Source organism: Lolium rigidum, chromosome 3 (assembly GCF_022539505.1).
Source record: "Lolium rigidum isolate FL_2022 chromosome 3, APGP_CSIRO_Lrig_0.1, whole genome shotgun sequence".
Classification (NCBI taxonomy): Eukaryota; Viridiplantae; Streptophyta; class Magnoliopsida; order Poales; family Poaceae; genus Lolium; species Lolium rigidum.
In genome coordinates, this window is record NC_061510.1 from 405,743,746 (window position 1) to 405,768,428 (window position 24,683).

Sequence of the window (24,683 nt, forward strand, 5' to 3'; positions counted from 1 at the left end):
TGTTTTATCCGTCCCTTGACTGCTTGACAGAACTATTTCGAAATCTGACTCCTGAGTTCGGCGCCAAAAAGAATAGAGACCAGGAGACCAGGATGTGCATGTTGACTTGGCGCCATTTAAACTTGACACAAAAAATTCTACTCCAAAAGAAAATACGTCAACAAAATACACAACAAACAACACTCTGGCGGTGAAGTCCTCCATGCTGAAATGCTTGCCCCAGAACGCTGCACACATTTGAGAACAGATGTGGATCGGCCGACCTATATTTGCCACCGACTGCCAGACAACCTAAAGCTGAGGGTTACAACGAGTCTGGAGATTTTTTTTTTTGAACAAAGGTGAGGGACCTCGGAAGGTCCCGAAGCTGCATTAAAATAGCGGTGGTTTTACAGTTTACATGGAAGACCTCTAAGAGAAAGGAAAATACAGCATAGTCTTAGCACATATGACCCTAAAAAGAGAACGTAGGACCCTAAAAAGAACGAAATTTACAATCAGATCCTAGACCACCGGCAATACGGCGAAGCTTGAGAGCATGAACGTCCCCTCTGGCACCGGGGACTACACCACTTGGACCGGAGAAGACGGAGCACACCATGGTGAAGCAGTAGGGCCTCCGATTTGGCACTCTGGCCTGGAGGTTGAAGAAACACTAGCGTCAGCTGTCCTTTGGTTATCTTGGTCGACGGCAGTAAGCCGAAAAGGATCAACCGAGAATGAGCTCCGGAAGAACATCGCTTGAAGTTGCAAATCCCAAGGAACTTCAGAATCACGCAAATCTTCAGAGATCCTGTTCCCCTCCCCTCCAATCACCACGATGGCCATGAGAAAAACAAGAATCCCCAGATCTGCAAGAGGAGAAGCTCCATCAAGCTTATTGCAGAAATCCTCGCCAGATCACTCCCCTCCCGTGAAGTCCGTTACCTCCACCATGGAGGATGACCGGAGAAGAACACCTGCAACTCAGCAACGTGGCTCCCACGCAGCACAGAGAGATTCCATATAAACGGCATATGCCATGCACTCTGGTTGACATATGCCGTTTGGAGAAGGCCAATGTAAACATCATGCCCGAAGGCTGGAGCACAAGTTGGTAAGGCACTAACTCCATAGACCAACAAATTTTGCAACGCAGAGCATGCAGCATTCGACATTTACATCAATTTCTACCGCTAATGGCATTATAAGTACGTCCATTTCAAGTCTACTGTCATGCTACAGGTTCCACATGGCAAACCCGACATCTCTAGACACAGGTTAATGGCAACTAGAGTTCTACTCCAAATCAGCTGCCTTGGCATTAAATCTTGGTGTTATTCCTAGCATCTACTGGAGCACAGCATGAGCCACCCAATACAAAAAAAAAATGCACCTCTCCCCAGCTTGGAATGCACACGAACCAAGAGGACCTCAGTAACCGAATCTACTAGATTCTTCCTTGTAAGCTGAATCAATCTTCCATGATCTCTTCTGCAGCAGCGGCTGATATCAGTGAAGCTGACTGGATCTTCCCAGCATGCTCCAGCCTCATCAGAATGACTCCCCTGTGGCAGAACAGCAGAATGATCAGTGCCCAATTGTACAAGCAGGAGATAAACACAACTATAGGTTAGGTGGTTTGAGAATAGAAGAAAATGAATATAGAGCTTGTCCTGGATGAATGTTTTAAATGAGAAACATATTTGCTTTTGAAACACCAGACAGAGGTACTTAGATTTACAGCAAAATACAGAGAGAGAGAGAGAGAGAGAGAGAGAGAGAGAGAGAGAGAGAGAGAGTTACTTTGCTGCACGACCCTGGATGGATATATCTTTGACCATGATTCTGTTTACGGTTCCACCTTGGCTTACTAAAACAACCTGCTCGTCACTTGCATCGTCATCTGTTTACATACCATACACAGCAACAATCAACACGTTAAAACACGGCTTATCCGTGGTAGGCAGCAATGAAAGACTGCAGCAGAAGTTACCAGTCGATTCCCCCACAACAAACACAGCAGCTAAGCGGCAATCTTCAGGAAGCTGCAAGCCAAAGTAGCATACTATGAAGAACTCCATTAAGGTCAGATGACATGATGTAACACGCATCTGAAGGCTACTTCCAGGTTAAATGTACTTAATAGATGTTTTAACCATGAAAAACTTCAGTTCCAAGGTGTACATCACATTTTATTCAACATGAGGTACTCCAGACAAAAATGTTCAGCTTAGCATGAAAGATTAGAAACTTTTTTTTGCGTGAAGATTAGAAACATCATTGTACCTTGTAGCCTCGCAAGCCTACTCTATTGAAAGGTGATTTCCGGAAATCATTTAGCGACACACGCTTCCCAAAACCATTTTCAGTGATGAAGAGCAGCCACGGAGGACTCGAATCTCTAACCCTGGAACACGCACCAATAGTTCAAAGATATTTTGGTCAGTGCTTGGGCAGTGAGTGAAACGACTATCAAAACTAAGATGGACAAACCACTACCATCAGAATATATTGTCGAAGAGGATACCTTTTAAACGTACTGAAACATGCCAAATTTAATACAGTTCACCTATATATCAGCGGTGCATTTGATTCTAAAGATATAACTCATTGTCTTCTTTTATGTTTTTACCGAACTGTTAAATTTTGATATACTTCATCCATCTGGTCTTGCTAATTATGAGCAGTTTTTCAAAATTCAAAATTTTGGGTGCCAAATTACCTGGTGTTATATTTTTCAGGCATTGTATGGATTGTGGATGGAATTACATCCATGGCTGCCATCTTGTCACCTTCTTTTAGCTTCATTGCACACACACCTTTTGTAGTTCTTGAAAGCGGACGAAGCTGGGATGTAGAGCAAACATAAATATAAAGAATAATTGTCCTTATTGGCAAAGAAAAAAGAAATGGTACACGTGAGACAGCAAGCAGGCAAATTCTAAGGAGACTAAAAATCATGCTAAAGTTGGGGAAAATGAAGAGTAACTTCGCATTCAAAAGTATACAAGAAACAGAAAATAAAAGAACAGAAGAAAACTCTAATCCAAAGTATTATTGCTTGTCACTTCTGAAACATGTAAACTTGCTTGACATTAGTGACAGACTTGGAGAAATTATGTGAAATGATATTTCCAAGCATGCTAAACTCAACCATTTATCAGATATCTGCGAACATGTGACTTGAGAAATCAGAATAAGCCCCGATATAGTTTTCCTCATACTCACTCTGTCCGGAAAAGGATGTCACAGATTTGTCTAGATACGCATGTATCAATATGTATTGGGGTATAGATATATATGTATTTCGACAAAACTGCGACATCCTTTTCTGGACGGAGGGAGTACATAACTTTCTATCACATTGAAAACCATTTGGTCATTTGGACTTCGCAAGCATCAGTTAATATCAAAAATTACAATCCATACAGACAAGTATATTTGCAACCTACCTTGTTGCAGGTGTTGACTATAACCATCCCATTTTGTGAAGCCAAAGCAACAAGGTCATCATCCCCACAAAGACGGACCCACTTGAGCTCATCGCCAGGAGCCTAACATGTTAAGATGGTAAATCATATATACTCCGTGTCACAAATTGAAGATAACCCAGAAGTATATTGTTCAGAAGAGATATGGACACATGGGATAGTATTACCAGGCGTATTGAAATAATTCCTGTTGACCTGATCGCTGAGAAAACATTCAGAGGAACTTTTTTAATGTAGCCGTTAACAGTCAGCATCACCAGATACTGGTCTTCACAAAATTTACTCACAGGAACAATGGAGGTTATTTTCTCTCCATCAGACAAAGAAAGCAACTGAAGAACGGACAATCAATACACGAGTCAGTCAGTATGTCATCTGCTAAACTTCATCAGCATGCATATTAACAAGCCCTGTACCTGTACTAATGGAGTCCCAGCAGCAGTTCTTGTGCATTCAGGTATCTTATACGCACGTGCTGAGTATACTATTCCCTTGTCACTGAATCAAGCACCATTCCAGTAATCCAGTTACATGAGAGCACGGAACAACAAAACATAACTTAAATTGTAAGTTCAAGCAAGCGATGTAAACTGCTTCAGGGGAGTCTATTTTGGTTTTGAAGATGCTATTTAATTGGTAAAGCATAAGCTTACTAATGAAAAAGCAATAATGGAATGTCTTTTTAAGTGTGAACTTCTAGAACATGCGGTTGAACTGAGATATGCTGGCCTAATACTTATTAGAAAGAGCAACCAATAACAGCAGCAAATAAAGGGGGTCTAGCTTTCCTAACATGCTAGAAGATTTAACAAGTGTGCCCTGGTTCACATACCTGAAATAAAGAACATGGTTATGTGTCTCGCAGACAATGAAATCTGACATACTGTCATTATTTCGCATCTTTCCAACAGATCTTCCAATTGTCCCCCGGTGTTGCAAATTGAAGTTGTTGGGGTTCATCCGCTTAAGATAGCCTTTCTCAGTAAGAATCTTCAGGTGGCAGATTTTTGGCAGGTTAAAAGAAGTCCAAACACAAACAAGAAAGGGAAGATGGATTCAGCTAAAATCTAGGGTACACTAATGCATAATTGTGTTTCTCACCAAAAGCATTTCTTCGTTAGGAATAACATCCATATCATCAACTTCACTGTTTGCTGAATCTTCTATGAAAGAACGTCGTGGGGAGGCATATTTGTTCTTTAAATCAGCTGCTTCTTGTTCGATAAGCTAACACACCCATCAGAAACAAGAGTTAATAACTGGGAGTGTACAACAACAACAACAACAACAAAGCCTTTTTTCCCAAGCAAGGTGGGGTAGGCTACATATGAAACCAAACAGAAACATAAGGAAACCAAAACCAAAACAAGGAGAAAAAAAAAACACAAGTAAAAGATTCCGGCACATGGATCGCTGATTTCCATGCAGTCCTATCAAGAGCTAAATCTTTAGGGACATTCCAATACCTCAAGAATGCCCCTAAAGAAAATTAGTGCAAACACTAGTTAATAAACAGCGACGAAATTACAAAGCCAACAAAACTTTTTCTACCAATTGTGTTGAGTGTAAAGTGGCTCGAATGTGCATTAAGGTGATGCTTTTTCACCATGTCTATCCTTATTTGTTGTTGACGCTCTCTGGTACTATTCATGATTTGGTTGCTAGAGGACATCTTTAATAAGAGCTAAAAAGGCTGCCACACCGCTCTAGGGATTTCCCATTTGCTTTTTGCAGATGATAATCAGTTGTTTACGAGCAGCATGCATTCCAGGCTCAGATCATTAAAGAAGCTCTCAACCGGTTGAAGCAAAGTGCAGGCCAGCTTGTTTGGTAGCAGTTGCTCGAGAGCGATCAAGAAAAGGTTGGGTTTGACAAGAAATATCATGGTTCAACTCCGGAAGAACGAATGGATGATTCCAACCCAGCAAGGAAAATTTCACAAAATGGACGAGTGAGAGGAGAGAAAACTACCTTTCTTTGAGGAGTTAAATCTGGGAGGTATTCAAATTTGATGCTAATCTTTATGAGGATTTATCACAGATGATAAGGAAATTATGGTGGTGTGATGAGCACAGCCAGCAAGAAGACCACTGGATTGACTGAGACAAAAATGATGATGGCAAAGGATAGCCGCCACATGGGATTTTGCGATTTGAGGCTGTTAAGGATGTACACTATCCTGATGGTGATATTGTGGATACAGTATCCCCTTTGAATAGCTCACCGTGCTGGCAAGATATAGAGCATGGTCTAGAACTATTCAGGAAAGGTATTATTTGGCCATTGGTTCAGGAAGCAAGGTGAGGATTTGGCGTGATAGCTAGATACCATGTGAGATCTCTGAGTATCACTTGTTGGTCAGGAAGATCAAGAACTTCATTGGGTCAATCAGCAGATGAAACCACATGTTGAAGAGTGTGATGGAGAGTGTTGTGCGTAGAACTTTCTTCATACATGATGCCAGTGAAGTGCTAAAGATCCGTTTGTCTCCAAGGCAAGAGGAAGGAAGCCTCTGGTCAGGCAAGAGGAAGGAATGCCAGTGAAGTGCTAAAGATCCATTTTCAAGCCTCTGAACCACATGTTGAAGAGTGTGATGGAGAGTGTTGTGCGCACCACCTTGTTCTCGGTTCAGAGTGCGTACAGGTTAAAGCTGTGTTTGAAAACTGAAACACACGGAAGTGGTCAAAGCAGCGCTGCAGCAGGTGCCGCAAGGAAAATTTGGCAAATAGTCTGGGCTACTTAAGTACCACAGAAAGTAAAGGTGTTTGCAAGGAGCTTAGCAGCAGGTTCGCCCGCTAAAAAGAAAGGCAGGCCGCACAGGTCATGATCACCCTCAGTGCCAGTTTGACCTGCGGAAATGAGGACGAAGACGCCTACCATGTTGTGATGTTATGCACGAACGAGAGAACATTGGCAGCTCTGAAAAACCTGCCTGCTAACGTCGGCGTATAGACCACGGCAGAAATTCGGATGTTGTAATTTGTGGAACAATACCATCTTTTGGCTGGCATTCACGAAACTATTCAATCTCTGGAGATGACCAAGATACGTTAACAGCTATAGTTTTGCTTCTCGTAAGCTACCTTCGGTCACTTGAGGAGAGCAGGACAAATCCAAGTTTTAACGATTATAAGGGGAAGGGCCCAGCAGGAGAATCATTGGGGCAAAGCTATCACATGCCAGAACACCCTGGACAAGCTTGATGGAAATTGCCACCTGAGGGGCAGATGAAGATGAATGTAGATGCCTCATTTAACCAAACTGATGGTGCTTCGAGTGCAGGTATGGTTATTAGGGACTCACAAGCTTAAGTTGTGCTAACAGCATGGTACATTCTGCCGGCATGTTTTAGTGCACATGAAGCAGAAGTCCCGCATGCCTGGAGGTCCTTCGACTATGCCTTGACCATGTTCAGAGTCCAATGTGGCCAAGATTTCAAGAGAGGGTGATACGGTTCCTCATGATATAGCTAGATTAGCCTCTATAGTTGATGATTCTAATTTGTTTATTGGTGATGCACGTTCTGGGATGTTAGAGGGCATCAATTCTGATTGTAATACTCCCTCTGACCCAAATTAATTGAAGCAGCTCAGGAGTACACTTGTATATGGCTGCATCAATTAATTTGGGCCAGAAGGAGTAACTCTTACATTGGTTGATCAACTCTCGATCAGTCAAAATTAAACCAAACGTCCTAGGTACAGCAATGATGCTGTATTTTTCGCTAACCAGTTCCTCTATACAAGTACTGAGTAATAGCATGACAGCAAGGCACATGGATCATACATATCAGTGTCCTGCACTGACTCCTGACTAAACAGGTGATATTTAGCCTGCTATGCTATTAATTTACTGGGACTACCATGGATAGCCATCTTTAAAAGTACCCTCAAATATATTTAGGAATCAGAAGTTAAGGACACAAGGGATAAAAAGTGAGGGACACAGAAAGTCAGGTGAAATAACAGAACGGCCAGTTTTATCACCAGGTTTGGTTCTCACATGTTAACACTTAACACTGATATTCTTTACCAACAAAATTGCAGAGAATTTATATTTTTGGGAGTATATAGTTAATACTTTTCTATATCAAGAAAAGAGTTCATAGAGTTCAGAAGCCAACAGGGTATAATGACAAATGAATAGAACAGACATAAGAGATGAAGAGCCTAAAATGCTGAACCTGAAACATCAGTTTCTTGCTTGATAGGAGCTCATTCAACTTTGAAATACTCTTGGACAAAGAATCAGCTTCATCAATAAACTTTTTCCGCTGCAACAAACAGAGGCCTGTTCAGATTCTCCAAATAGGGAAATAATTTTGATTAACAGCAGGACAATGGAATCTAAAAAGAAACCTCGAGGGAAGTCAGTTTCCTCAGTGTAATGTCCAAAAGAGCTTCTGCTTGCTTCTCAGATAGACCATATTCTGCAAATGCAATTCAGGGTAAAATACACAGATCTGCCAAAAGCTTATATCATTAAATAATATTGCATGTCATGTATACTCCTTCCGTTCTATGAATATGGCGCACGCACATTTCAAGACAAGCATTGCCAAAAGAATTGAGCAACAATATTTCGATTATACAGTACATAATTGATATTGTTAGATTTGTATTGAAGAACACTTTCTAATGATACCAATTTTATATTAAATATTCATACATGGATTAATTCTTGGTCAATGACAAATCTCAAAAAGTCTGTGCGCCTTATTCATTGGAATGGAGAGGGTACTTACTACTCTTTAATAATTTAATAATAGATAGTAATGTAATCAATACATGAACAAACCATTCACACAGGTGACTGCTCTTGTTATTAATGAATAGGTACTAGCTCATACTATTGAAAAGTCGAAACCAGTGTTAACAAGCGTAGAAAACTGAAAGGACAAGAATACCGTAAAGCTAGTGAATAATTTTGTGTAGAATTCAAGATCAAATATTCATTCTTGAGTTTCTGTAGAAAAAATAACCAAGGAAAATATTGAACAAATGATGTGCTACTTTTGTCCTTGTAATGCAAATTTGCATAATTGCAGAGAAAACTATACAGCAATCGACTGCATCATAATTTGCCACGGGCAATTATAGCTTCAACACCAGTTGCTACAGTGGAATCTCTAGGAGAAATTGGCTAACAAATGCAACCTCCAACTAAGTTTGTTTAAAGCTATTTGGCTACATTAATGTTCCAAAACACTGCAGGCTAAAGATAACAACTAAAAGATACTAAACAAAGTGCTTTCTGTGGAACTGGTGTAGGTGTGTATAAGGTGAAAGGCACAGAAAATAGGAGATTGCGCAATTTACATCATTGACAATTTTCTAGATTTCACCTTCATTGAAAGATCCATATTATGATTAAATGAAGTAAACCAATGAAGCTGAAATAGTAGACGTTACCCTTCGCTAAAGATTCCTTTGCCATGGTGTGATTTGATGTTTCTCGTATTGTTTGAATTACAGAATCTAAATTGTCAAGGCCAATGACAATGCCCTGCAGGACCAAGCAAATTAATCATTGACCTTTACATTGTTCAAACAAGGTAACATGTCCAAATGAGGTAACATATCCAAATGATTTTACCTCCACAATATGTTTTCTTTCTAGAGCCTGTGAAAGCTTAAACTTTGCACGCCTTTCAATAACAGAACATCTGAAGTCAAGGAACGCCTAGAGCACAATCAAGATTTCAATGGAAAATTAGGCCTGAATTTCATAATGTGCTAGATCATTTACGCCTAGAGTACTGATCATTCGTAATCCTAAACAGGAACATGCAACATAAGGATACTAAATGCACACAAAAATTGAAGTGACTCTACGATTGTGTGTGTGTGGTGGTGGTGGGGACAATTTATCAGTGTTAACTGCTGAAAACTTTTCCTCAAAGATGAACTCCTGAAGATAAATTTTAATCACCAATGCTAGGTTCATGACTTAATGTCACATGTTTAGTATAGCACATTAGCACTTGCAACTTCAGATAGAATCTACATATATGATCTAGTGCAATATCTTGAAACAGTAGAAATATTAAGTTCATGATCATGACATGGAATGTGAATGGACAGGATAGGGGTTGCACCTGAAGAATTTCCTTCAGTCCCATCAACTTTGGATGGCCATTTAGAATACTGAAATAGTAAAGGACAAAAGATATGTAAGAACTGAAGACAGGTCAAGTTAGTTACTGTTTTTAAATGCAATATGGAAACAAACAGTACAGTATAGTAATGTGCCACGCTTGATTAACATCATCAAAGCATGAAAAAAATCCACTTAAATTTTATAAGTATACTTTCTTATCAACTTTTACATGTTCTTAAAACATGCAAGTCTGCACACTTTTAAGAAAGGACACTATATGTTAAATTGAGTGGTGAATTAAGCGATCCTAAGTGCACGCTTAACTAAGCACTGAGCGGAGACAAAATGCTTAGCACTTAATTGCGCTTAGCGCTTTAATCCTTCAGAAAAGGGAAAACCAGAGGCAAAAAGCTAATCCCTCAGCACTTAACAGAACCTTGATTAAATCAAACATACTACACGCATGAGAAAACTTCAATTACTCCAGAATTTTCCATTTTAAATCAGAAAGACTGTTCAAAAACTTTCAGGCAACATGCACATCATGAGAGCAAGACATGGACAGTTTTTAATTAAAGAAATACCACAAAAACAACTGAGAATGGACTGGTACTATGATTCAAAGAGACAAGCATATGCATACTTCCTTGTAACAGTGGGTAATGCAGTTGATTGACATAAAAATTTAGGAATCACCTTAAAATAGTTTGACGGGATAAATTTAAATTTGAGATATTTAGGAATCACCCTAAGTCTGAACACACAAGAATATTTAATGAAGTAACCAATACTAGAAGACTTTTTTTTATGTGAGCTCATGTTTAAGATCAATTGGGGAAAGGAATAAGTATAACATCAGAGAAGAATGAAGAACAAACATTATGCATGTGTGAACAATTAACAGTCTTGGTTTTACCGTAGAACACATGACCAAACAAAGTAAAACCATTAAACTGTACAAATGGTTAAAGTGTACTTACGCTACCATGTTGCAGCTGAAACCAGATTGCAATGTTGTATGACGGTACAGATTGTTCAGGACTATGGCAGGGTTTGCTCCTCTTTTCACCTGGAACAGTGTGCAAGAAAGGTAATGGACTCCACGTAAGCAACAAAACAATTAGAATCCTTGGACCCTGGTTACTTCAGTCAAGATAAGCTCAGAGCAAGTAGTCAAAGATGATAGTACAAACCTCGATAACTACACGCATTCCAGAGCGGTCACTTTCATCTCGAATGTCACTGATTCCTTCTAACACCTGCACTCAGTAAAAATGGATTGTTGGTCCATCGTGGTGGTACCAATGATAGAGTACAAATTAAGCTTAAGTTGTGACCAACCAGCTAGCCTACATCCTGGTTTTTTATGACGAAACCAAACAACAAGAGGCCACAGCAGATTAATCAAAATAAACGTGTCCCTGGTAGAGGAGAAATGCAACTTTTTTTTGGAAAGGGGCAAGGCCCAGCCTCTGCATCAGTCGATGCATACGGTGCTTTACTGAAACAAGAAATGCAACTAATTATGCCCCAAATTAAGTTACCTTGTCTTCAACAAGCTCAGCAATCCTTTGCACAAGTGTAGATTTATTTTGCTGGTACGGAATCTGCATGTAAGCATAAAGATTTACAAATCGGGCAATATGCTCCCAGTTAATTAACCCGGTAGTAAGACTACCCAAAAAAGCAACCAGGTACACAGTCATTGCTGTGAAAACAATAGCGTGAACCAAACCTCCTTAATTATGATAGCTGTTCGATTGCTTTTCTTATCGATTGTTTCCATCTCGGTTTTGCCTCTCACGACAACTCGACCACGCCCTGTTCTATAGGCCTCCAAAATACTATACAGGAGAAAAAATATATGCAGAATGTAGCACCTTAGAGTTGAAACAGTGAAGAGAAATAAGACCAATGAAATGAGAATCAAGTACCCATCATTTCCCATTATTATCCCTCCTGTAGGGAAGTCGGGGCCAGGCATGCATTCTAGTAGTTCTTGGAGCTTGCATCCAACATAAAATTGCAATCAAGATTATGAAAAATCTATAAAATGTAGAAACAAAGAAATAGAAGAACATAACTACAGAAAAAAAAATTATGAGCAACAGTCGACTATTGCGAATCCAAAAATTCATCCTAGCATGTCTACACCAATGAAAAAAAATCATTATATTTTCTTTAGAGAACATGCAAAGATGCACATGTACTTTTGGTTCAGAGTAAATGCAAAATAAACAACTACAAGATTTTGCCACCAAGATATGTACAGATTGAATTAGTACGTCTTAAGTGATGCACCGAAACCAGACAATTATTTGTGGAACAGCATAAGTTGAAAAAATAGCAAACCTTGTAAATATTTTTGTCACCTTCTAATTTACAGTGACAGGTATTGAACTTATTTCAGTAAACTAGTCAGACTGAAGAGCTCACTTTCAATTTCTACTTCTAGGTTCATGTACTATATCTGTATGGCCATGTCTGTCACCTAGGTGTACTTATGAATAATGACGCTAACTACACTCAGAAATTGTTGTTCACCTGTAACAATTAACAATCTAGTGGCGTCACTTCTACAGCTGAGATGTGTTGATGTGTAAATTAAGCATTTCAGTTCGACCAAAGAAGCTATTTCAGCATTTCACCACTAAAGGCAATCATTCGGAATGCTTTGCTGACACAATTCAAGACCAGCATGGCACCACCTACAACTACAATTGGCCAATAGACTAAACATGCTACATCAACAAGTCTCAACTGGGCAACGGCCCTCTAGTATCTGGGCCCTGGCATCTTCTACCAAAGAACCTTGAATGTTTTAGCACAAAAGAATGGAGGCCAAACAACAAGTACAATTGTACTTCCAAAGCTCTGGTCATGATCAGAAAAGTGAAAGATGACCATATACTCTGACATATTCTATAAGAAGTCGTTTGGTATCCATCATTTGGGCCTGGAATTCTGGAATTCATTTTGGAATTCCATAGGTGGGCTGTTTGGTTGCCACAGAATTGGGCCGTCATTTCATTTAGAAAATCCAGCAAAATGACACCATGGGTAAACACAATTCCGGGCTGAGACCTGTCATTCACGTTTCTCAATGGAAGCCATTTACAAATTCAATATTGAATTCTACTGCCATTTGCAATTCATGTGGCAACCAAACAAGTGTACATTTCTAGAATTACAATGTAAATGAAATGAATACATGTATTCATTTCAAGATGCTACAAATGAAAGGAAAGCCTGGCTTCTAAAGGTTTACCAGGAATCAGCTAAGTCCTGAATGCTAGCCAATTATGCCGCCACCAACCAATAAGTGGTTATTTATGGATTCATCATGCTATGGACTATGATGCTATTAACAGACGAAAATCAATTGATCGGAAAGGAGATAATGATAGTATACTTACCGTAGCTTCAGGATTTTGAATTATAACAGACAGTGCGTCAACAAGTTCTCCCAAATTATGAGGAGGAATATTTGTCGCCATTCCAACCTGAGACAATACAACACATTAAAAAAAATAAAACCCAGAGCATCACGTTTTCTTTTGGGATTAAATAGGTGTCCAGATGAGTTGAACTTTTTCTTATAAGCTTATAAAAGAGCTCATACTGCAATGCCAGCAGATCCATTCAACAGCAGTGATGGAACACGAGCTGGCAACAGCGATGGTTCTTTCTGTGAATTATCAAAGTTCGGAACGTAGTCAACCTGTCCAATGGAAAACAAGTGGCATGAAATAGGTACGGAAAAGGAACATGCACATTGAAAAACGTGCACACGCACGCAGAAAGAGAAAAAACATGAAGAACTGAAGCGCAAAGATATACAGTATTGAGCTCCAGATCAGTCAGGAACATGGCTTCTGTTAATGGCTGCAAAATAACAAGATGGCCTGTGAGACTTCTGTTGGTGAAAAAGAGGCTCCCTTGACGAAATTGAAGTGAACCAAAACCTACATCCAGGCGGCACTCGGTGTATCGCATTGCAGCAGGAGGATCAGCATCTACTGAGCCAAAGTTTCCATGTCCTTGAACAAGTGGGTACCTCATTGAGAAGTCCTGCAAGATCGCATAAAGAAATGGCTCTTTAGTTACAGTGAATTAAGCAAATTTGACATATGTGATGCAGCTTCAGTTGACTGCAAACTGAAATAGTAAAAAGTAAAGTAGAAAATATCCACAATCATCTGGAGTGTAGCTTGGTTTTGAATTGGAAAGATGGGAAATGGCTTAGAACCTTCTAAATGCAAAAATTATATTGAAGTGCAATTTGAACTATTCAAGTATCTGCCATATATGAACTGAATTGTTACTGCTATTTTCATACCAATTAATAGTGCCATGCTCCTTACATAGGTTGTCCAATCACTAAACTTGACTCCTGGTCATGGTTATCTAAATTGCCATATAATGTAAGTGTCCAAATTAAAATGAGGATCAATCAGCACCTGCTTATTGTGTAGACCCAGGAAGTGAATGAGTCTGCTGAAGTGCATGAATTTACAGTGTATGTCTTTTGTACGTGAAATAACATAGAAGGTTAAACAGATGACATGTCAATCTAAATATAAATGATGCCATGACACTACCTACCCTTGACCCAGAGGGGGGGACACATTAATGCACTGGAAATAATAACATCCCCATAATAATGTTACCTGAGCCATTCGCACTAAAGTTTCATAAACTGCTGAATCTCCGTGGGGATGGAATTTACCAAGTACCTGCAAAAAAATAAGTAGGGTTCACGTTCATACACCTAGGCAGAAACGGGCAACGAAAAAACAAAATACTGCTCAAAAATGTTTATTAAAGGAGGTACAAAGGTAATGCTGCCCTACGACTTATCCAACAACAGATAGCATTTTTTCTAATTTATTTACATTATGCGGTTTTCTAATATATCACTGTAACTATATCAAACATCGCAGATTATTCTTCGACCAAGCCCAGTAGATTAAATAATCTTTGGTCCTGCCGCTAACGGTAAGGAACAAAATAGCAGAGAATATATGCTTGACTAGATCACTTCAGGATACGTGGGCAGGATAGACAAATTAGTTTTGATACCGCCAGTTCTGCAGCAAAATAAGTATGGTGCAAAATGAACTGAAAATCTGATCAGAATGGTAGAACAACATGTGTATGCTCCAAAAAAATATATTCCTTTCCATGTATTGGTTTAACGGTTATTGCTTCTGTTCTATGATACCCTAGAGGCAAATAGCCTGTTCGCCATGAGGATGCAATTGAACAAGCAGAATAACACCCATTAGCTTACAGTCATACCACAATAGCTGCAACCAATTGTTTTGTTTTACCGAGCAGAGTTTCAAAAACTTTTGAGATGCACCATGAGAGTGAATTTACGATTTAAGACAGAAAAAAGTTGGGAGGTGCTTTTAAAAAGTTTGAATACTAGTTAAAGCCTACCCCCCCCCCAGATTCCTAAATAATGCTCTCAGAGAAGCGTAAGCATGAGCATAGCATTTGTGCAACACAAAACCTTATGTACAACGCAGCCAAACAAACGGACAGCATGGTACAACAGGAGCCAAATATATGGTTGAGATCTCCCGAGATAAGAAGACCATTCATGCATACCTCACCAACAACCCTGGCACATTTTCTGTATGGCCTACGAGACGCAAGACCCATTTCATGCATTGCGTAGCTGCAGAAAAATTGAGGAAAATCAACCAGATGGTATGGAGCAAGGTCAATACAAAAATAGCATGAAAAATTGAGGAAAATCAAGCAGATGGTGTAGAAGCATTTCAGACATACTCTCGACCAGAAGCTATGAACATTGTGTACTTGTATTTCACGCCCATTGGGACAAGCCAACCATTGGTCTACCAACAGATGTACTACTCGCTGCATACTTACACATCCAAATCCTACAGTCTACACTCATGTGGCAAAACCAAACTCTCTGCCGAAAACTTGCACTAAACGATTTAAGACCGAGTATACGCGAATCAGCTTCAACCTAGCTCATAAGCATACAGAAGCACACCACGGAAGCCCTAATCGACCAATAATAATAAGTACTTGAGAAACATATAAATCGAGGGAGCGAAGTCTGTGACCCAGCAAGCCAAAGCAGAGCAGATAGGGTAATAAAAGGAGAGGGGCTCACAGTATCCGTCGGTGTACGGGCTTGAGTCCGTCGCGGACGTCGGGGAGGGCGCGGCCGAGCAGCACGGACATGGCGTAGGACATGTAGGCCTCGGTGGCCTCCTTGTGGAGCTCCACCTGCACGACCCGCTCCCTGACGGGCAGCCCGTCCTCGTCCTCGCCGTCGCGGCGGCTGGCGCGGGGCGCGGGGCCGGAGGAAGAGGAGGAGGACGGGGAGGAGGCGCAGAGGAAACGGAGCGCGGGCGTGGGGCCGCAGGCGGCGGCGGCAGCGCGGCGGCGGGAGGCGGCCCCGGCGGCGGCGATGAGGGAGGGTCCGCGGAGGAGGCGCGGGAGCGGGACGCGGAGCGCCGCGGAGAGGGCCATCGCGGGAGGAGGCGGAGGGCGCGGCGGCGGGGTGGCTAGTGCTGCTGCGGCGGCATTGGGGGCGGGGAATGGCGGGCGGAAGCGGGGTGGGTTTTGCGAGGGTTTTGGGTTTGGGTTTGGATTGGGATGGGAAGCGAAATAAACAGGAGGGAGATGGAATGGGATGGTGGTGGTGGTGGAGGACAGCAGGCGGAGGCCTCGGGCCTCGGGGCGAGCGAAACAAATGGACGGGTGGGGTGGCTGGGCGAGGCTGATCCGACGGTTGGCGTTGCGTGCTGGGCTGTCTCGAGGAAAGCGCCTGGTCGCCGTGCAGGCGTGCACTGGACCCGCGGCTGCCCGGCTGGGCCTGTGTGGGCTTGTTACACATTTTCATGGAGCGGGGGAGAGAGACAGGATGGGCTGCTGCAAACACGGACAGCTGGACTGATGAGTCCAAAAATAAAACATGCACCGATGATCATCACAAGTAAAAAAAAAAATCTTATAAAAAAAAAACAAAAAAAAACATGGGCTGATCAGAGATTAATCATGACTTGCAATTAAGAGGCTATTTTCAGTAATAATCAAATTATATTTGAACCGTGAGATAGGTGGATGATAGTATCTACTTTCTCAAACATTTTTTTTTGAAACCACATACTGTAGGGCAAAAGATAAAACAACAGAGTACAAAACATGAAGAAGAGAAAAAAACTAAAAAGCTAACAAAGAAGAAACCTCCCAAGCTATACAAGATATATAACCAGATCCTATACAAGAGAAGACACCCACTTCAACAGTTTGTCATTTGTCCTTATGATCCTTCTTGAATCTGTGTGCATGAAGTGATATATCATGAATGATAAAAACCGTGCAACAAATCATAAGCTTACACACAACACGAGATGGACAAAGCCAGACGATGGGAGGTCCATAACATACCGATCAAACATTTAACCTTTTTCTTCTTAGTTGTGTGGATGATGATGTGCCCATATATCAAATATTTTTCGGTTGTTGTAGCCGGACCATGAGAGTATGACATTGACGTCGAGACGGAACGTACTACCTTCGTTTCAAAATGTAAGAAGATTTGCACTTTAGGACAGATATAATATATAACAGCGTTGGCCGCGACGTAGGCATCAAAATATCAAAATAATAAGTCGCTAGCTTTCTAACGTATTGTACTACTACTGGCCAGTAGCCGCCATCATTTCCAAAAAAACATGTATAACTTATCAGAAGAAATACATTAAGTCAACGCCTTAAATGAATATAACTTATGCGACAAAAAGTCAAGGCAGCACCTTAAATGAACACGTATGCTAGGATTAGCACATCATCAAGTCGTCCTAAGCTTCTCCGATCCTAGACTTAAGTTTGGCATGGGCAGCCCTGCCCGGCCCGAAAATCCCGGGCTGGGTTGGGTCAGGCATGCATGTTGGGCTGGTCTTGGCCCAATTATTTTAGCCTGAACACCAGATCGGGCTAGGCTTGGGCTTACATACGAGCAATTTAGATAATGATCGGGCAAAGCCACCTGGGCTCAGCCAGGATTGCTTATATGGGCTGGGCTTGGACCTAATTTACAGGACAAACAGTCAGGCGAGGCCGGGCTTGGGATTGACTTTTTAGCACATGGTTTTTTCAGGCCGGGCCAAAGCCTGGCCCAGTTTTGCACATGCGTATTATTCTCTTAGATTATAAGAGAATGGTGTGTCGAAGGAGGGAGAAGACATGCATGAGCTTCGGCCAATCAATACAAGTTTCTATGCTTGTGATTACATAATTATTATAGTGCATGGATTCATACTAGCATCACCTAAGATTGATGTATAATCAAACAATATGCTTTTATAATAAGAAAAATTCTAGATTAAAACAAGCAGTAATTTCATCCTATTTGCAAGGAGAAGGTGAGAATTGTTCGTTGTAAATTATATTTTACGAGTCAGCTCTTCAACCACTTTGCTCAAGTATGCTTTAAGGGTACCAATGATTTGTTAGAAAAACTCCACAGTCGGCACATAGATCCCCTTGTCAAACCAATATCACGCGGCATGTGATATATGTTTGTCACCGCATCCTCCCCATACTAACTGTACAATTTGTATTCCTTTGAAATCCATGCGATTCTGTACGTAAGAGGCAAGAATAGGGAAATTCGAATGATAAAGAAAACACATCCATCGCAACCTAGGAGCAACAAACACACCACGATAGATGATGCAAGCACACACCCACCCACACCAAGAGATTATCGGCCTTGCATATAAATATTCGATCACAAATGTTCAAGGTTTAGCGCAGATTCATCACATAATAATACATTGAAGAAGTATAAGGCAGATTCATGTATCGGGATCCTGAAGCCCTCCACTAGCACGAACATTTTTTATTCAAAAGTAAAATAGTAATGGTGATCAATTTTCCCAAATAACAAATGAATTACAAATTCAACATCAATGGAGGGTGACAAACAAATTTTGTTCATGAATCTTTATTGTTGATTACATAGAAATATGTGGTGAACGTGAGGAATTAAGTAAAAGGCATAAGTGTGTGTCACGGTCATGAGGATTTCTGAAATATGAACCAAAATGCTTATTTCCGGAAGTTGCCAGCGCAACTTGGTTAAAAGTTTGAACTACATAATTTTTTTCTAAAACTTGAATAAAAAAATCAAGTACTGTAGTTAAAAGAAAGCACCAATGACATCATGTTTGAGAAATAAAATTGATTTATTTTCTTGAACATTACATTCTTTTTTAGTGTACCAAACATTTATTATTAGAAAGACTCTAGCTAATCAAACAGTGCTACTTTGGAACTAGTAATTCACATGGACTTATGTGCTTAAGATAACAAAAAGTACAAATACTAAAATGCTCGCAGTCGCCATGGCAACCTTAGGACAAATGGTACAACACGCTGATAATGCAAGCACACACCTAAGCACACGCCTACTCACAACAGCTAGCCAATTGGTTCAATCACACGTCACACTATAGTCGAAATATCATAGAATTCCTAGTGAATTTGAAAATGGGACGATTATCGATGTAGTACAATAATATTTCCAATCATAAGTATTTGTCACGTTTTGCTCGCATATGTAGTACTCCCTCCGTCCCATGAAATATGTCAAAAGTTTACCAAAATTTAAATGTAATCCGTATCTAAAAGCTATTTAGTGTCTAGATATATCTAAATTTCGATAAATTTCAGACAAGTTTCATGTGATAGAGAGAGTACTATATAATCGCTAGCATGTCCTCTGAGAGCAGTGCTACTTTCAAACATGGAATTTATACCCTTAATAAGATAGAAAAACACATGCAAAATAAAAACTCGCAATTCGCCACGACAATCTTAGAAACAAATAATGATACTACTACAATACGTAGATAATGCAAGCACACAGGTACTCAGACCAGGTAGTTAGCATACGTCAAATCGGTTCGATTGCACATCGCATTCTGCCGGAATATTGGTACAGCGCACGATTGAAAATTGGGTGGTTCGCACAAGCCCTACAACACGGTTTTCGCAAGAAAGAGAGGACACGTATCGGAATCCCGAGGCCCTCCCACCGGGCTGCAAATATTTTAAACGCGGGGTCAAATCTGTAAAACAGTAGTCGGAGTAAGAAAAATAGGAATTCACTTGGGAAGCAACGACCTCGCCTGATCGTTTGTCCCTGACTTATCCCCCCGCCGCCCCTTTCCTTTCCCCTCCCACAATTGCCACCTCGCTAACCACTCGCGCCGGCGGATACACGAAGCTCAGCTCCGCGGATTCATGGCCTGAGCCGACCCCCCGCCGACGACATGGTTCGCGCTCCTGCTCCCCTTCTCGTGCTCAATTTCCTGCTTCGTAAACAGTCTGATCGTCTGGTTCGAGGAGCAGTAGAGTCGTGCGCTTTGTTTGTTGTGCGCCTGCGATCGCAGATCCTGCGCCGTCGCTCGGTTAGGTTTGCCGTTCGCACGGATCTGTGGCGGGTGGTAGAGCGGCGGTTCGGATTACGGTGCCGGTAGGCGCGGCTTCTGCTTGTTCGAATCGAATCTGAGGGCAGGAGTCACCCTCGGTTTCACCGTTTGGTTGTCGCCCAGGTGAATCATGTTTGGCCCGATTTCTTGGTAGGCATGCCTGCTCTACTTGTGGATATATATGCGGTTGTAGGAAGCTTCAACGAAATGAAGCACCCCTCACCTTTCGTGATTGGTAAGCATGGTTAGCAGGAACTTGTTAGATCTCTTACTTTTTATTTTGTGTTGTTCCGAATCTATTGGAGGTGCTCGTGTAGAAAGTTTCCGAGAAGAGAAACACCCTGCCTTTCTTGATCGTGAAGTGTGTTTATCACTACCAGGAACTGGGTTGCCTCTTTTTTGTTAGATCTGTTACTTCTCGCGTTAGCGCAAATTTTAGTAGAGATTCTCATGGGGAAAGTTGTTTCAGGGTGCCAAGGATAGCTTTGCTGTGCTGCTGAAGGAAGGGATCTTATTAACCGCGGAGCGAGCTGCTTGGATGCTATAAAGTGCTTCGGTTGTGGATCGGGACCGGAAGATACAGTGGGGAGAGGGAGGAGGAAAGTGTTTGCAGGGGAGTCACGAGATGGAAGAAGCTCAGGAAACCAGGTACTGGTGCCACAACTGCGAGGAAGTGGTCGTCCCCGTGGAGCCGGAGAAGAAGTGCCCCGACTGTGACGGCGGGTTCGTGGAAGAGATGGGGTCCGAGGACTTTGAGCCGTCGATGAACGTGAGGTCTGAGCAGAACCTCTCGCTCTGGGCCCCGCTGCTGCTTGGGATGATGGGTGGTTCGTCGCGGCGATCAAGGCCACGCAGGGATATGATGGATTCTTCCTCTGATGAGGAGGAGGGACGGCAAGCAAGGATCCGCAGGGCCTTGAGGGATACTGATGACGAGGACGAAGAGGAGGATGACGATGATTCGGACCGTGAGCTTCAAGACTTGATTAGGAGGCGGAGGAGGAGGGGCTCGTCGCTTGTTAGGCTGCTTCAGACCCTCCGTGATGACTTGAGGGGTTTGGATGACATTGGCAGGGACAGGGACAGAGGCCTGGAGGGCCTGAGAGAAAGAAGGGAGAGGGAGAGGGCTAGAAGAGACAGGGAGAGAGAAAGGGAGAGGGCGAGGGAGAGAGATCGAGGGAGAGAAAGGACGGAAAGCGTGATACTGATCAACTCCAACAATGAGGCCATTATTCTCCAGGGAACATTTGGACCTAATGGCAACCAAGAGCACTCAAGCAACACCAATACAGGCGTTTCACTTGGAGACTACTTTCTTGGTCCTGGCCTAGATCTCCTCTTGCAGCGTTTGGCAGATAGTGACCTGAATCGTTCTGGCACACCTCCTGCTAAGAAGGAATCAGTGGCCGCATTGCCAACTGTGAACATCCAGGAAGTATTGGGCTGTACAGTCTGTCTTGAGGAGTTTGAAATGGGGACAGAAGCAAAGGAGATGCCCTGTCAACACAAGTTTCACACCAGTTGCATCCTTCCATGGCTGGAGCTCCATAGTTCTTGTCCAGTTTGTCGCTTTCAGTTGCCTACCGAGGAATCAAAGAACCCATGCGAATCAGGCAGCGGTGGTGGGACGGTGAGTGCTGATGGAGATGATGCCGAGTCAAGTAGTAGTGATGTAGAAGGTACTGACCATAATGGAGGCAGCCAGCCTGGGAGTCCTATATTTCCAGAAAATGTGTCTGATAGTGATATACGCTCTGCTTTGGATGCGCTCTTCCCAAATCATTCGTCATCTTCCGAGAGCTGAAGGTAATTAGGCTGCTAGATCATACTGATGGGAGCAATTGGTAAGAATTATAATAAACTCGCTCATCTGATATTGTGCTAAATGGTTACGTTATCTTGTAGCCACGCATTGCCCCTGGCCCCTGTGCTTCCAACATGCCTAAGGAGTTCTGAATGGAGATTCCGGTGAGGCCGGGTGTCTTTATGCTGTGGTTTTCTGTAAATATTTGTTTAATCCGACTCTGCAAGAACAAGCTGTTATGTTCGCTTTCTCTTCTGAAACCTGTACCTGGGTTGTAACCTGTTTGATGCCCGCCGTGTTTACAGTACGACACAGCATACTTATGTGAAATAAAAGTACTCTAGTATGTTTATGTGAACGGGATAATTACCGGTTCGGCAGTTGAACCGAAGGAAACCTGCTTCTGCTGAACAAATTATGTCTGGAGCATCTGTTTGGCAACAGTTTACCCTATCAGTGTGATAACTTTCCTGGAAGAGATTTCGACAAGGGTTTACAATGAGAAGTAATCTTGCTTGGCCCTCAGGTTCCAGTTGAATCCAGGATTCAGGGTAATCGATCCAAAGTTGGGCGGTTGCATCCTGTGCTAGTTACATGACTATGCAGGTGTTTGCTTCATCTGATCTTAAATCTCACACCTAGAGGATTATGCACGTCTAGCAGCATTCAGTACTTCTGCTCCCTTGGCTGTTATTTCTTCCCATCTGCTGGAGTTTCTCAAACATGATAAATTGACAATGATCTCTTGTTGAGGCCTCCGTTGATGGTTGTTTTGGTGAATCAAAGTTCTGAACTGGACCAGCTCGCTGGGTCAGATGGTTTATTTTGATTTTCAGCTTCAGATTGAACAGAGGGCACCTTATTTGAACAAGAAGTGTGCAGTTTCTTTTTTAGAAAGTCTTCTTCTTCTTTGGTGGATATCAACTTTCTATGTGCGATTCTGCATCAGTTTTCAGACCGAGACTGGAACAGTGAGACTGTTTTAGCAAGAACATGACTTGGTATGTGTGGTTTTAATTGATTGTTTTATCTGGGTCATGGGTCACCTGATTTACTTGTTATAGTTGGGCCATATAGAAGCTGGCAGCTCAGATATTTGCCAGCACGTATGAACTGCATGATAGTACATAATTATCACATAGAAGAAGTGCATGTGCATACATGTCAAAACTGCCCAGTGAAATCTAGTATTGGTTTATTAGTTCGTAGCTAGGAAATCAGAACAGAAATTCACGGGAGAGCCTGAACAGAATGGGATCCCGCACGGCCACTGGCGCTGCAATGTAATGAGATGCCACTTTCTGATGGAAACCATGGGATGCAACGTCTAGGCGACCTTGGTCCTGGGAAAGACTGGAGTCAAGCGAGGACCTGGACCCCGGGATGCACAAGTGGTTGTCCCTTTCCGTGTGAGCAACTAGCCAACTACTGACTAGTGGTATGTGAAGCGGGGTTCACAGAGAAACTTCACGGGGCGTGCGTGAGGACTCCATCTACGAGTGAGTGATTGGATCAGAGCATCTCCACCGGCAACCCTAGTGGAGTCTCCAATAGCTCTATGATTGCCCAAGCCTCGTTCGGCATTATTTTTAGGCCACACCGACGTGCTTCAAAAGTGGTTGGTCGATTTTAGAGCCCAATAGAATAGCCAACACCCTAGTGCCGGCTCTACGCTCGGGGTAGGAAGCTGGCGCGCCGGTGCACCACGCTGCGTCGGATTTTGCCATGGGTCCCACCTGGTAGGCACACATTAAAATCCTATAACTATTTCCCCAAATTCCTCCCGTCCGCTCGCCGCTTCAGTTCCTGGATGCCCGCCTCTCCAGTTCACGTCCAGAGAGTGCCATCAACCTCGCCGGCGCCGCTTCCAACATGCCTCCCAATGCGGAAGAAATGGGACATGGTCCGACTAACTCTCAAGGAGACGACGAACCGGAAGATGGACCACTTCCCTCCTCGGCGGCCTCAGCCGGTCGCCTTATTGGCAACAAGAATGCCAAGGCCAAGAGGAATGGGGCGTCCTCATTGGCCAGCCTTGATGCCATCATTGAGAAGATGGTTTAATCTAGAACAAAAAGAGGGACGGAAGGGGAACCGTCACGTGGATGGTCATATTGGACAAGTAAGATGTGAAGTTGAGACTTGAGAGGAAGAAGGTGGAAGCCTCCAAGATGGAAGCGCAAGCCAGCATGATGAATACCATGAATGAAGCATCGAGCATTGCATTGGCCAAGATGATGCAAGAGGCCAAGATCTTGATGGCTGACATGTCGGGCATGTCACGAGATGTACCACGAGCGCATTAGCAAGGAGGTGTTAGTCGCCCAAGCGTCGGCGGTAGTGACGACCATGGCGGCAGTTGCAGGCATGGCGGTGGCAACCCACCGCCGGTGAAGGAGGTGTCGTCGGAGACCGTGAATCTGCCGATGATCGACGAGTCAAATGTGATGGATGTGCCCGCATCATTCACACTATTCATTTGACCTGTTTGGCCATGAATCCCAAGTTCTATCATGGCGATTTGGCGTTTTGGCGTGTTGGTCGAACTAGACTTTGAATTTCTATCCCAAAAACTAGTTTCGAATTTCAATCCCTTCTTACGAGTTTTAGTTTATTTTTGGCCTAAAATTTCTATTGGGATATCCTATTGGAATAGCCCGTGTGGGGATCCCCTTCCTAGCCTCCAATAACACTATTTTTTCAAGAATACACCCTAGTTAGTGTATTAGATATATAGAAGGAAGGACAAATAATCCAAGACCACGCCATAAGCGGCTAGTTCATGCTACCAACACGCGGTGGCAACTCGCCGACTCAAAT

The 24,683-nt window shown here is 42.5% G+C and overlaps 2 protein-coding genes across 2 annotated transcripts; one reads left to right on the forward strand and one right to left on the reverse strand.

Moving 5' to 3' along the window:
- Positions 1 to 1,093: 1,093 nt before the first annotated feature.
- On the reverse strand, positions 1,094 to 16,088 carry LOC124704661 (probable DNA gyrase subunit A, chloroplastic/mitochondrial). The gene is made up of 27 exons (XM_047236930.1): positions 15,727 to 16,088; positions 15,189 to 15,258; positions 14,243 to 14,308; positions 13,542 to 13,643; positions 13,413 to 13,457; positions 13,195 to 13,293; positions 12,989 to 13,075; positions 11,507 to 11,577; positions 11,308 to 11,416; positions 11,117 to 11,179; positions 10,766 to 10,831; positions 10,553 to 10,641; positions 9,571 to 9,619; positions 9,069 to 9,155; positions 8,885 to 8,978; positions 7,832 to 7,902; positions 7,657 to 7,746; positions 4,575 to 4,700; positions 4,306 to 4,463; positions 3,890 to 3,971; positions 3,641 to 3,805; positions 3,435 to 3,536; positions 2,705 to 2,829; positions 2,269 to 2,389; positions 1,976 to 2,027; positions 1,786 to 1,885; positions 1,094 to 1,547 (listed from the first exon to the last, which is right to left on the reverse strand). Exons 1-27 carry the CDS (start codon positions 16,086 to 16,088, stop codon positions 1,454 to 1,456), a joined length of 2,745 nt encoding a protein of 914 aa, XP_047092886.1. The 3' UTR covers positions 1,094 to 1,453.
- A 3,682-nt stretch (positions 16,089 to 19,770) lies between these two features.
- Positions 19,771 to 22,221, forward strand: LOC124704662 (E3 ubiquitin-protein ligase SIRP1-like). The gene is made up of 3 exons (XM_047236931.1): positions 19,771 to 19,903; positions 20,529 to 21,865; positions 21,965 to 22,221. Exon 2 carries the CDS (start codon positions 20,685 to 20,687, stop codon positions 21,861 to 21,863), a length of 1,179 nt encoding a protein of 392 aa, XP_047092887.1. The 5' UTR covers positions 19,771 to 19,903; positions 20,529 to 20,684; the 3' UTR covers positions 21,864 to 21,865; positions 21,965 to 22,221.
- The last annotated feature ends 2,462 nt before the right edge of the window (positions 22,222 to 24,683 follow it).

What these genes read in the sequence shown, in the direction of transcription:
- LOC124704661 (XM_047236930.1), bottom strand. Translation starts at nt 16,088, where the DNA reads ATGGCCCTCTCCGCGGCGCTCCGCGTCCCGCTCCCGCGCCTCCTCCGC. An exon ending in AAAGAAAACATATTGTGGAG is followed by an intron (nt 8,979 to 9,068) that starts GTAAAATCATTT and finishes TTGGTCCTGCAG; the next exon opens with GGCATTGTCATTGGCCTTGA. An exon ending in CCTGAAAAATATAACACCAG is followed by an intron (nt 2,390 to 2,704) that starts GTAATTTGGCAC and finishes TGCGTGTTCCAG; the next exon opens with GGTTAGAGATTCGAGTCCTC.
- LOC124704662 (XM_047236931.1), top strand. Translation starts at nt 20,685, where the DNA reads ATGGAAGAAGCTCAGGAAACCAGGTACTGGTGCCACAACTGCGAGGAA.